General features: G+C 43.5%; 1 protein-coding gene across 3 annotated transcripts in view; it reads right to left on the bottom strand.

Moving 5' to 3' along the window:
- LOC103219166 (stimulated by retinoic acid gene 6 protein-like) overlaps positions 1-12,699 on the bottom strand; it is a 67,062-nt gene that overhangs the window by 21,863 nt on the left and 32,500 nt on the right. For all 3 annotated transcript variants that reach the window (XM_073021788.1, XM_073021789.1, XM_073021790.1), the window contains 4 exons: positions 9,673-9,803; positions 3,646-3,766; positions 1,688-1,733; positions 74-202 (listed from right to left, as the gene is read on the bottom strand). In XM_073021788.1, coding sequence (XP_072877889.1) covers positions 74-202; positions 1,688-1,733; positions 3,646-3,766; positions 9,673-9,803 — 427 coding nt within the window. The remainder of the gene's footprint in view (positions 1-73; positions 203-1,687; positions 1,734-3,645; positions 3,767-9,672; positions 9,804-12,699) is intronic.

The following is a 12,699-nucleotide window of genomic DNA, read 5'->3' as shown; positions in this document are numbered from 1 at the left end:
ACAGTACCTGCCTCTCTGGCTGTTGTAGGGATTAAACCCATCAGTACATGCAGTGCTCATACTTAGTACTCACCACCTGGAACTCCCAGCCGAGGTGCACCCTCAGAGCCTTGACAAACATATGCAGGAAGCGGCCCAGCAGGAAGGCGAGGCACAGCAGCGAGGGCCAGTAAAACATGAGGGTCTCATACTTCCCCACAAACTGCAACAGAAGCAGACCGCAATGTGGCTCCAGGCAGATGGGGCCGAGCCACCTGCTGAAGCTGCAGGACTCTGCCTGCCCCAGCTTGCTCCAGCAAGGCCCCCTCTCTCAGGCTTGTGAGTCAGTGGCCAATCCCTGATCCCCAAAACCCCCGTTATCAGAATGGGCAGTGAACTTGGAGCACAGCAACCCTGGATTCAAGTCTTGGCACCCCCATTTTATTTTATAAAGCTAGCTTTCCAGTCTGGGTGACAGAGCAAGACCCTGTCTCAAAACAAAACTAGCTTTCAAGGTATTTTTTCCTTATTAGGAAGCTATTAATGAGTACTCCTTTTGGAAAATATATGAGTGAGAGAACCAGAGGTGGGTAGGTAGATGGGAGGAGGAGACGGAAAGGGAGAGGGACTGAGAGGGAGAAGGAGAAACAAAGAGAGGAAGAAATGGAAGGATGGAGGTAGAGAAGAAGAAATAACCCATAATTGCCATAAGGCTGAGAGCAACACAAGCTGAGGGAAAGAGTAACAGTTCTCTCAAGATGGTACTTATCGGATTTCTGTGTTTTTAGTTTTATTTTGGTGAAAAAGATGGTTTTCCACTGTCTCAAAACAAGTAATGTTGTGACTTATCTCTTACACTTTACTGGTTGGTTTCATGTTTCTTACATTTCCAGAGTCATATTTCCTCCCATGGGAAACTGGGGTTTGACGTTGTGATGTTAAAGTACAGGATGGAGATATGCTGAGATGCAGGGCTCATGTCTTTCCTTGATCCTCCTCTCCAACATATGCTTATGGTTAGATATGACCACTGTCAACATTTCTATGTCTTTCATCTATATATCTATATGTACTATAAATTGAGGTCATACCAAACATAAAGGTCTGCATATATGCACTCCTGGCCCAGGTGGCTTTCGTGGGCTCCCCACAACCTGCCTGGTAGCCTTTCTAGGTGCACTGTGACATCCCTCTTTCAACTCGCTCCTTTTCCGGGGTCCAGGGATAAGGAGATGAACCAGTTCCCACCAACTCTGAGGACAATGCATGGCAAAGTTGGAAGGGGCTCATCTGGTCCAAGTCTTCCATTTTATAGAAAAAGAGACTGGAGCTGTAGAGAGTGAAAAGAAATGGACTTTGGAGTCAGCCAGACCTGGCCTCAATACCCAATTCCACTGCTTCCTATGAGTGACTTAATGTACTTGAGCCTCACTTAATATACTAGTTCCTCACCTGTGAACTAGGTTTGATGAACTTCCCACCCTTGCAGGGCTGCTGTGAGGAGTAAAGGAGAAAACACCTGTCTGTGAATGCACACCTTGATGAACATGGGGTGCTCTACAAATGGAAGCATCATGAACAACAACTACCTTTTTATGCAAATGAGGAAGTGGAGCCCCAGAAGTGACAGAGGCTTGTTCAAGATCACACAGCAAGTTGACCATGGTGATAGGACTGAAAACCCCAAAAAAGGCCAACGGAGACTCACCTGCCCATGGGGACACTGTGAAACTTGAAGAACAGTGACAGCAAACCTGCAGAACAGAAACAGAGTTGGGGGTCCTAGGGTTCCCTCCCAGCACAGCCCCAGGAGCAGCCCCTATGAAAATGGCTCAGATCCCACCTACCCACACCTACCTGTCCCCCTTGGGAGAGCTAATGCCCAGGCCTCCACGGACATCTCTCCCCGATCAGCCACCCTGCTTGTGCTAAAGTAGGTGCACACTAAATTCATTCATTCACCTGCCCTCATGGAGGACATAGTCTTGGAATCCGTGATCACAGAGCAGGAGGCCCTTAGAGAGTTTATCCTCCCTTCCCTCATCATTCAGGTGGGACCTGGAAGTCCAGGGTTGGCAAGGGATTTATCCAAAGTCACACACGGGCATGGGCAGACCCAGGTCTCCTGACTCCATGGCCAAGGCTCTTCCTGCCTCTATGTGATCTGTTTGTAGACTGCTCCAAAGTCATGAGCCTTGACGCTTTACCCCACTCCCGCCCCCACATACATTCCTGGTTCTATTCCAGCTTGGGCCGTACTCCCATGGTGCCCAAGCTGCTGAGCGATTCCCACCACCCTGTTCTCTCCTGGGCAAATGTCTGTCAGAGGCTGATGAGATGGTATTATGCCACATCTAACCCTGGATACCCTCCATTTAAATTTCTATAAAGCAAATCACTTACAAACTTTATTATTGTAGCCATTGGTGTGTCAGTTGCTTGTGAGGCCCCTGCCTGTCATCTCTAAGTGGGAGAATCCCAGCCTCATAGAAAATGCTGGATGGGGGAAAGAGCCCAGCAAAGGAGTTGGGAACAAGGAAATGAGTCTCCACAGCTGGAGAGTAGAATTGTTGGAGGCATTTTCAGTCAACAACTGTTCTCTGGTGCCAGCTCTGTGCCAAGTCTGGTTCCCAGCACTGAGGGCACAGAGCTCTACATGAAGGTCAAGAAACTTCCATCTGGTGGGAGTGATTGTCCTCAAAGCAGGAGTGTACACTTATCCCTAGACATGACCCACACAGGGAATGGGGACACACAGACAAAGAGGCCAGAACACCTGGTTCACGCAAATCTGTCTTGTTCTTCAGTTATTTCCTGGCTCGTAGTAGGGATGTAATGGTTGTTGAATGAATAAGTGGATGGATGAAGGAATGTAGGAGTCTTGTATGGCTGGAGGTGTGTGCTAGACACTGTTGGGGGATGGAGGGAAAAGGAGAGGCCAGACTGTGATAGCCCTGAATGCCCAGCTAAGGCACGGGAACTTCCTCCAAGGCTCCCGAGAGAAGCCATGGCAGTATTGATGAGAAGCCTTGAAAAGGGCTCCTGAGTCTTCCAGTGGGGCCCCCAGCAGCTAACAGAAATGAGTTTTCCTCCGGAATGGAAAACCAAATACCATCGTCTTACTTCTAAGTAGGAGCTAAGCTGTGGGTGCGCAAAGGCATACAGAGTGGTATCAGGGACTCTGGAGACTCAGAAGGGGGAAGGGTGGGAGCAGGGAGAAGGATAAAAAGCCACAGATCAGGTATAGTGTCCACTACTAGGCTGACGGGTGCACTAAAATCTCAGACTTCACCATGATACAATTCATCCTCGTAATCAAAAACCACTTGTACCCCAAAAGCTATTGAAATAGAAATAAATAAAATAAAATTATAATTTATTTGAAAAAAAAAAAGAAATGAGTTTTCCTAAATCCCTGACTTCTAGAAACATTCTAATCACAAGTAGCCTTGTGTGAAGCAGATAGAATGCCAGCCTGGCCTTCTGAAGCCTCCAATGCAGTCCCCACAATGGGAACTTGGACAAGTCACTCTTGCCCTCCCTGGGCCTCAGTTTTGGGCAAAGGTGTCCCCCAAGAGGAGCTCTCAGATTACCTCCAGCCCTGTGCCCAGAGTTCAGTCACACACAAGAAGTCGGGGGAGTGGGGGCAGGCAGAGACCATCTTACCAGATCAGAGAGTAGCAGAAGCCCAGGATGGAGCTGACCAGCTGGAACTCCGACGAGAGGCAGGCAAAGAAGGGGAAGTGGGACAGGCCGACTTCAATGCCTCCAATCAGAAGCTCAAAGGCTGGGAAGACAGGGCCAGAGATGCTGTGAGCTTCTCTTACCACTGGGTTCAGGGGAGTCCCAGGGAAGCTGTGGTACCTCATGCTGACCTCCAGTCAGGAATAGCCCCAGCTTAGGGCCAGCAGGAATGCCTTTCATTCCTTCACACAACAGGCCCTTCCTGGTCCCTATTTGGAGCCAGGCACTGGGCTTACTATTGACATGAAGGAGACTTGGTCCCTGTACTTGGTAAGCTCACAGTGTGATACATGCAGACAGACTACATAAACAAACAGACAAATGAACAATCAAAAATAGTGACTGCAAGTGCACCAGACTCCGAGAGAGGGGCTATGGTATGTGCAAAGCTGCTTGTTAACTACAGCACACTTTACGTATAAGGGAACAGTCACATTAATCCTGCCACTAACTAGCTCTGAGATGGACTAACAGCATCCAGTATAATCTAATCAGGCATGATGATTAGATACTTTCAAAGTGTCTACTCTGAGCTGACTCCTGGGCCAGGAACTCAGGACAGGAGGAATGGACAAGGTTCTTGCTTTGAGATGCTGACAACACAACAGGGAAGACAGGTGGGAAAGTCAGTGGCATGAAATGACCTGTAAGGGGCATTCAGCCTACTGCAAGGACGCAAAAGATGAAGCCACTGACCTCACTTGGGGTATCAGGGAAGGCTTCCTGGAGGCAATGCAACATAAGCAGGAGACTGTACAATGGAGAGAAGTAGGGAAGGAAGGACATCAAAGGATGGAGATAATTGGCTGGTCGGTGCATATATGAATGTGAGTGTTGGAGGGCTGGCGGGAAAGATCAATACAAAAACAATAATTGTGGTGAGGATAGCAGTTGCAGCAGCAAAACATTCTAATCTCCCTGAGTTCTCCCCATAGAATCAGAGCAGCTAGAAAGACAAAACTAAAGACTCACAGACAACATCTGCAACAAATCTAGGTGACAAGACCCATTTGATGTCAATGTCTGAGTAAGAGGAAGCAGAAGAAAGGCAAGAGGGGTTCTGAAGGCCCAAGAGCTGAAGAACTCAAAATTTGCGCAGATACTAATGAGAAAATTCAGCTGAGGGCCACGATTCATAGGTAAGTGTAAGCAGACCTTAGTAGGATCTGAAGATGCTGCAGTTGTCTGAGCCCCAGGAGATTCCTATACTAATAACCTAAGGCCCCTCCCAGGACAAAGCCCTTTACTGAGCATAAATTGATGGCAGTGGAATCCAAAATGAGGAGTAGCTGGGAAATAAGGTGTGTGGACAAGGGTGGAAAAGATAGGCAGACTCAGAAAGTATGAGGAGATGGATGGATAGATAGATAGATAGGTATGTAGTAGATAGATGATAGTAGATGGATGGATGATAGATATTAGGTAGATGATAGACAACTAATAATGATAATGAGATAGATAGATAAATAGATAGATAGATAGATAAAGACAGAGATATAGTTACATTATGAAAACAAAAAAGGAAACTCTAAAGCCATAAAACAAGAAATAATGTCTGACCCAGTCTTCCTTTTTGAATTTACAAGAAAACTTATTTCACTTAAAAATGTGGCACTGATGGGTACCTGTAGTCCCAGCTATTGGGGGACTGAGGCAGGAAAATCGCTTGAACCTGGGAGGCAGAGGTTGCAGTGAGCTGAGATCATGCCACTGCACTCCAGCCTAGGAAACAGAGTAACGCTCCATCTCAAAAAAAAAAAAAAATTCAAAGTTATTATTTAAAAAAAGGATAAGGAGCAGAAAAATATCACTAGAGATCACAAAACCACTCCAGAAAGAGGCCTGTAAGACAGATGGAAACTGTAATCTAATATTTCAATATAAGCTAAAAAAATTAAGAAAATGATAGCATCTATGAACAAATAATCTATAAATCAGAATTTGAAAAACTAAAAAAGGAAGTGATTAAAGAAAAGAAAGATTTGATGACAGGTTAGATAACTCAGGAAAAAAATTAGAAATACAAGAAAAAAATCATTTTAGAAATGAAGACCAAAGTAAAACAAACAGAAAATTGGTATCCTGAATATATGAAGAGCACATGAAAATAAAACACGCACTATATTTACACTTCCCCCTGAAACAAAAACCAGACAAAATATATAAAACAAATGCTTTCAAGACACTGGACTTCAGGCAGCAGAGGACAATGATCACTGAAGGACAGGAAACAAACAAGGTGAGCCCCACAATTTCCCTACCTTAATGCAGAATGCAGTACAGGCAGGGGAAACCCAGGCAGAGCCCTGCAGTTTGCCTGAGTTGAGGAGACAGAACTGAGACTCTGGGAAGACAAAGACAGCTAGAATTCACAGGAGATAGTAGTGGAGAGGAGGGAGCTACACAGAGAGTTCTGGGAGACAGATATCTGTAGACGGTTCCCCTGAGTCTTCAGCTGAGTGCTGACCAGCAGGGTTGTGTAGGAAAGAACCACTTCAAAAGATTAGAGGTAAACATGTCTGCAAGTCACACAGCGCCAGGATAGTGCCTGTTCTCACCAGCCAGACTGAAAAACTTCATGACATCAAAAGCACAAGCAAAATTTGGACTTCCTCAAAATTTAAAACTTTTATGTATTAAAGGACATTATCAAGAAAGTGAAAAGAAAACCTACAGAATAAGAAAGCATTTGCAAATCATATATCAGATAAGGATTTGATATACAGAATATATAAAGAACTACAACTCAACATCAAAAAGATAAACAACTTAGTAAAAAGATGGCCAGGACTTGAATAGACAAGTCCCCAGACAAGATATACAAATGACCAATAAGCACATAAAAAGATGCTCAGCATCACTAGTCATTAGGGAAATGAATCAAGACAATAATGAGATGCTATGCACACCTATTAGGATGGTTATAATCAACACACACACACACACACACACACAGAGAGAGACAGAGAGAGAGAGAGAGAGAAAACAGTAAGAGTTGGCTAGGATGTGGTGAAATTGGAACACTTGCACATTGCTAGCAAAAATATAAAATGGTGCAGCCATGGTGAAAATCAGTGTGCCAATTCCTCAGAAAGGTAAGCATAGATTTGACTTAGCAAGTGACCCAGCAATTCCATTCTCAGGTATATAACCAAAAGAATTTAAAATGGGGACACAGATACCTGTGTACCAATGTTCACTACAACATTATTAACAATAGCCAAAAGATGAAAACAACCCAAGTGCTCATCAACAGATAAATGGATTATTAGCCATAGTATAATGCAGTATATCAGCTGAAAAAAGGAATGAGGTTCTGATCCATGCTACAACATGAATGATTCTTGAAAATATTATGCTAAGTGAAAGAAAGCCAGACACAAAGTACAAATATTAAAAGAAATGTCTCAAAGAGGCAAATTCACAGAGATAGAAAGTATATTAGACCTTATCAGGGTGATATGGTTTGGCTGTGTCCCCACCCAAATCTCATCTTGAATTGTAGTTCCCATAGTCCCCATGTGTGGTGGAGGAACCCAGTGGAAGGTAACTGAATCATGGGAGGGCGATTTTCCCCCATACTATTCTCACTATAGTGAGTAAGTTCTCAAGAGATCTGATGGTTTTATAAAGGGCTTCCCCCTTCGCTTGGCTCTCATTCTCTCTCCTGCCACCATGTGAAGAAGGACATGTTTGCTGTTTGCTTCACCTTCTGCCATGATTGTAAGTTTCCTGAGGCTTCCTCAGCCCTGCAGAACTGTGAGTCAATTAAACCTCTTTCCTTTACAAATTACCCAGTCTCAGGTATTTCTTTATAGCAGCATGAGAATGTACTACTACACCAGGGTCTGAGGAGAGGAGGAAAGAGGAGTTATTGCTTAATAATGTTTGGAGTGATGAAAGGTTTTGAAAATAGATATTTGGAATGGTTGCACAAAATTGTGAATGTAATTAATGCCACTGGGTTGTATATTTAAAAATGATTGAAATCAAAAATTTATGTTATATATATTTTACTACAATTTTTTAAAGGAACAGAGCATCAATTATGCAACAACTCCAATGCCCTAAAATTGTAGTCCTCAAGGAGGGAAAAGAGAGAAAAAATATTTAAAGAAATAATGGCCAAAATTTCTCCTCCCTTCTTTTCTTTTCTTTTCTTTCTCTGTCTCTCTTTTTCTTTCTACTTCCTTCCCTCCTTCCCTCCTTCCTTCCTTCCTTCCTTCCCTCCTTCCTTCCCTCCTTCCTTTTTTTTTTTTTTTTTTTTTGAGACACAGACTTGCTCTGTCACTCAGGCTGGAGAGCAGTGGTGAACTCTGGGCTCACTGCAAACTCTGCCTCCTGGGTTCAAGTGATTCTCCTGCCTCAGCCTCCCAAGAAGCTGGAACTACAGGTGCATGCCACCACAGCTGGCTAATTTTTTTGTATTTTTAGTAGAGACGGCATTTCACCATGTTGGTCATGCTGGTCTTGAACTCCTGACCTCAAGTGACCCACCCACCTCAGCCTCTCAAAGTGCTGGGATTACAGAAGGAAGGCCACTCAGACTGGCCTTCCTTCCTTCCTACAGGGTCTTGCTCTATAGCCCAGGCTGGAATGCAGTGGCACAATCATGGCTCACTGCAGCTTTGACAATCCAGGCTCAGGTGCTCCTCCTGCCTCAGCTTTCCAAGTAGCGGGGAATACAGGCATGTGCCACCATGCCCAGCTAATTTTATTTTTATTATTGTAGAGATGAGATCTCACTATGTTGCCCAGGCTGGTCCCAAAACTCTGGGCTCAAGAATCCTCCTGCCTCAGCCTCCCAAAGTGCTGGGATTATAGCCAGGAGCCGCCTCACCATGCCCAAAATTTTTCTAAATTTGAGGAAAATCAAAATGTAGAGATCAACAAACCCCAATCAAGAGAAACATCAAGAAAATTAGACACATAGTAATATAATTGTTCAAAATCAGTGTTTTTTAGAAAACAAGCTTTCTCACTAATATGAGGAACAAGAGAAGGATGCTTGGTCAGATCACTTGTACTGAGCATTGTACTGGAAATTTCACCCTCTGCAATTAAGAAAAACAATAACAATAAAATAAAAGACCTCTATATTGGAAAAGAATGAATAAAACTACTGCCTTTACTCACAGATAATATGATGTAGTATGTACGAAATACTATACAATCTACAGAAAAAGCTACTGGAACTACTAAGTAAGTTTAGCAAGGTTGTAGAATATAAGATCAACATACAAAAATCAATTTCTATATATTAGCAATGAACAATAAAAAATATAAAACAGATATAAATCTGACAGAAGATGTGCAAGATCTATTCACTGAAAACTACAAAACATTGCTGAGAGAAAGTAATGAACTCTAAATAAAAGGCGATATATATTGTGTTTATGGGTCAGAAGACTCATGATTGTTAAAATAAGTTTTCCCAAAACGGATCTAAAGATGTGCAAATGATGTAATCCCAATTTCAGCATTATTTGTATAAATTGACAAATTTATTCTAAAATTCATGTAGAAATGCAAAGAATCTAGAATAACAAAAACAACTTTGAAATAAAAATGTATCTGAAGAACTAATACCACCTGATTTCAAGACTTATTATAAATCTATAATAATGAAGACAGTATGGTACTGGTGCAAAGAAGGCAGCCATCGTTATGACACAGGAGAGCTTTTGGCAGGTAGGTGAGGAAGAACATACTTCCTAAGACTTGATACATCATATCTAAAGGACCTCTGAATATAACTGGGGGAAAGCCCCACAAAGAAGCTTTGAAGATTTCTGGGCTAGGTGTTGACCTTGGGCAAGTAACACGCTGGCAAGAACATGACCATTCACAGAGTTTATCCCCTAATCCCAGAAAGCGTGGGCCATGTGGTCTCTGAGAGCAAGAATTTCCATGATGTAGTTTCCAGCAGGTATGAGGCAGCCCTAGTACCTTGGGCCCACTGCGGGATCTGCAGGGGCTGGTAGCCTTCTGAGAACAAAAACATGACCTTATTAGCTGTGGCCCCAAAGGCGATTCCATAGGACCATCGGTTACTGAAAGTGCCCACGAAGTCCAGAGGCCTGCAAACAACAGAAACAGTTTGTAAGGTCAGAAGGTGGCTCTGAGACATTCCCACAGATCATCGCCAAAGTAGCAATCCCACCCTGAGGAGGGATTATTGAATAGTCAGCTGCTCATCGCAACTGACATTTCATGGGGCCCACTGTGCCAGGCCTAGGGGTAAGCATGAGTTCAGGGTACTGAAGTAAGGAGGACAAAACTCTTGCTCTGGAGGAGCTCCAAGACGAGCAGGAGATACAAGCAAGGACACCAGAAGCCTTGAAAGCAAAATGGGATGAGTTTCATCTATAAGAGACACAGACAGAATGACTCAAGGACCAAAACAAGATGTATGTCTGAGAGATTTGGGGAAGCCTGCCCTCGTACAGCCACATTCTGTGAGAATTCTTCCTTCTAATATCCCCGATGAGGGTCTAGGTATTGTTTGCTATGTCTGTGCTTGAAGAAGTAAATAATAGGCACCCTAAAATATGTCACTCTGGCATATCAGTTATTTTGAGTTAAAGACATTTAAAAAACAGCAGGTACAAGAAGATCACTTTGACCCTCATGCTATTTCTTAAAAACAGGAGATGAAATTTCTATGCAAAAAATGCTCTCCCTATACAGAAATAACATTATTATCATCAGGGACAGGAAGTTGAGGCCAAGAGAATTTGGTACAGACTTTATTTAAATAACTCTTGTCTTCTAGTCTCCCCGCACAACTTAGTTACTTTTTCACAACTTAACTATTCTTTGTCTAATTCCATGTGTACATATTTCACTCTAACTGTACGTTTGGGTCTTCACCATAAGTGCTCCTGTGTCACATAAAACTTACATTAAATAAATGTGTATACTTTTCTCCTATTGTCTTATGTCAATTTAATTATCAGGCCCAGCTGAAAAAAATAAGAGAGATAATTTTGCCTCCCCTACATAATCATGCCTTCCTAGCCACAGTTGACTAGACTATGGGCCTGTCTTTGGATGGGCTGATCAGATATCTGATCTTATATTTTGAATCTGTGACCCTAAGGACACGAACAAGTTAGCTGTTAAAGTACTTGTCTGGAAAGTCATAAAAAGTTGGGATCACAGTCAATGCCAGAGGAGAGCCAAGGTTACAGGGAAGCAGAGATTCTAAGTCAGAGGGGAAAATGGCAGAATGATGCTGAGGAGGCACCAGTGACACAGAGGGGCAGAAAGAGAGAGACAAAATCAGTCTCCCACAGATTCCTATCTCAAGAGATCCAGTTCCCATGAGGCCTGTTCTGTTGGTTTATGTGAGACCTCTAACTTCGTAAAAAAAAAAAAAAAAAAAAAAGAAAAGAAAAAAAGGAATCCTTTGTCACCAGGTGCAGTGGCTCACATCTGTAATCCCAGCACTTTGGAAGGCCAAGATAGGTGAATTGCTTGAACCCAGGAGCTTGAGACCAGACTGGGCAACACGAAACAACAAGAAACCCTGTTTCTACAAAACACAAAAATTAGCCAGGTGTTGTGGTGCCCACCTGTAGTCCCAGGTACTCAGGAGGCTAAGCTGGGAGGATGACCTGGGCCCAAGAGGTTGGAGGCTGCAGTGAGCCAAAATTATGTCATTATACTCCAACCTGGCTGACAGAGCTAGACCCCGTCTCAAAAATAAATAAATAAATAAATAATAAAAAAATTTAAAAATCCTTTCTTTTCCTTTAATGTAAACAAGCTTGAGTGAATATTTGTTTCTTCTAACCAAGACAGCTTTGTAAAGGTCAGAGGAAACAGTTGCATTTGGGGGAAGGAAAAGGTCTCTTTGAATGAAAAGGGCCATTTAAATGGGCCTTAATGAAAACTCAGGAGGGAAAGGAAAGCCAGGCACTGCAGGCAGGGAGTCTCATTGGCTCATTCACCTTCACCTTTGAGGCTCAGCAGAAGGAGCACACCTTCCAGGAAACCTCCCTGTTCACCCACCACCAGTGAGGCTACCCCATCTGTGTCCCCTCAGCATTAAGTTCATGTCCCTGTTCAGCATACCTCTGTCACCCAGGCTGGAGTATAATGGTATAATTTTGGCTCACTGCAGCCTCAACCTCCTGAGCTCAAGCGATCCTCCCACCTTAGCCTCCCAAGTACCTGGGACTACAGGTAGGCGCCACCACACCAGACCCTTCTGAGACAGGGTCTATGTCTGTCATATTATTTCCTCTCTGACTTAGAATTTCTGCTTCCCTATAACCGTGGCTCTCCATTTGTTTAGTAAACTATAAACCCCTTTGGGGTGGGGACCTAGTACTAGACCTTGGAAAGAGTAGGCACTTAGTGCAGGTTTGTGGACATGCATTTTGTTTAATTGAATCGAATTGTAATCAAGATCCCAGCCATAGTACTTAAGAGCTATGTGAGACTCAGTTTCCTCATCTTTAAAACAGAGATAGAATACTCTACTCTGCCCCTATCACAGTCATTGTGGACAGCAAATGATGAACTGCTCTATCACCTGCAGAGTGCCACACACATGTGAGGGGTTATTGCTCAGAGAAGATAGTGAGCCAAAATTATCAGACAAGCAGGGGTTTAGGTGGGAAAGTAGCCAGGGAGCAAGTCAATTGTGTCATTATCAATGTAATTCAAAGTAGTTGAATGTAACTGCTATAGACCTCCTACTTTTTATAAAGTCCTGTGCCAGCCCCTACATGTTAAATGCCTAGGGCAGAACTGAAGGTCTTTATCCACCAGTTCAGTCTCTTTCTATGCCTCAACCCATGGGTCTCAGACCTGGCAGCTTGTAAAGTGTGCACTGCCCCAATGGGTGGTATCCAGAATGAATCTTTCACCTGCAGCTCAGGTCACCCCTTGCCTCAGTTCTGACATCTGTGCTTTCTCTCTCTTCTCCAGAGCCCTTGGCTGAGACCTCAGCACGTCCACAGCTTG

Source organism: Chlorocebus sabaeus, chromosome 12, assembly GCF_047675955.1.
Source record: "Chlorocebus sabaeus isolate Y175 chromosome 12, mChlSab1.0.hap1, whole genome shotgun sequence".
Classification (NCBI taxonomy): Eukaryota; Metazoa; Chordata; class Mammalia; order Primates; family Cercopithecidae; genus Chlorocebus; species Chlorocebus sabaeus.
Note: the sequence above shows the minus strand (reverse complement) of the source record. Positions and strands in the feature narration are given on the sequence as shown.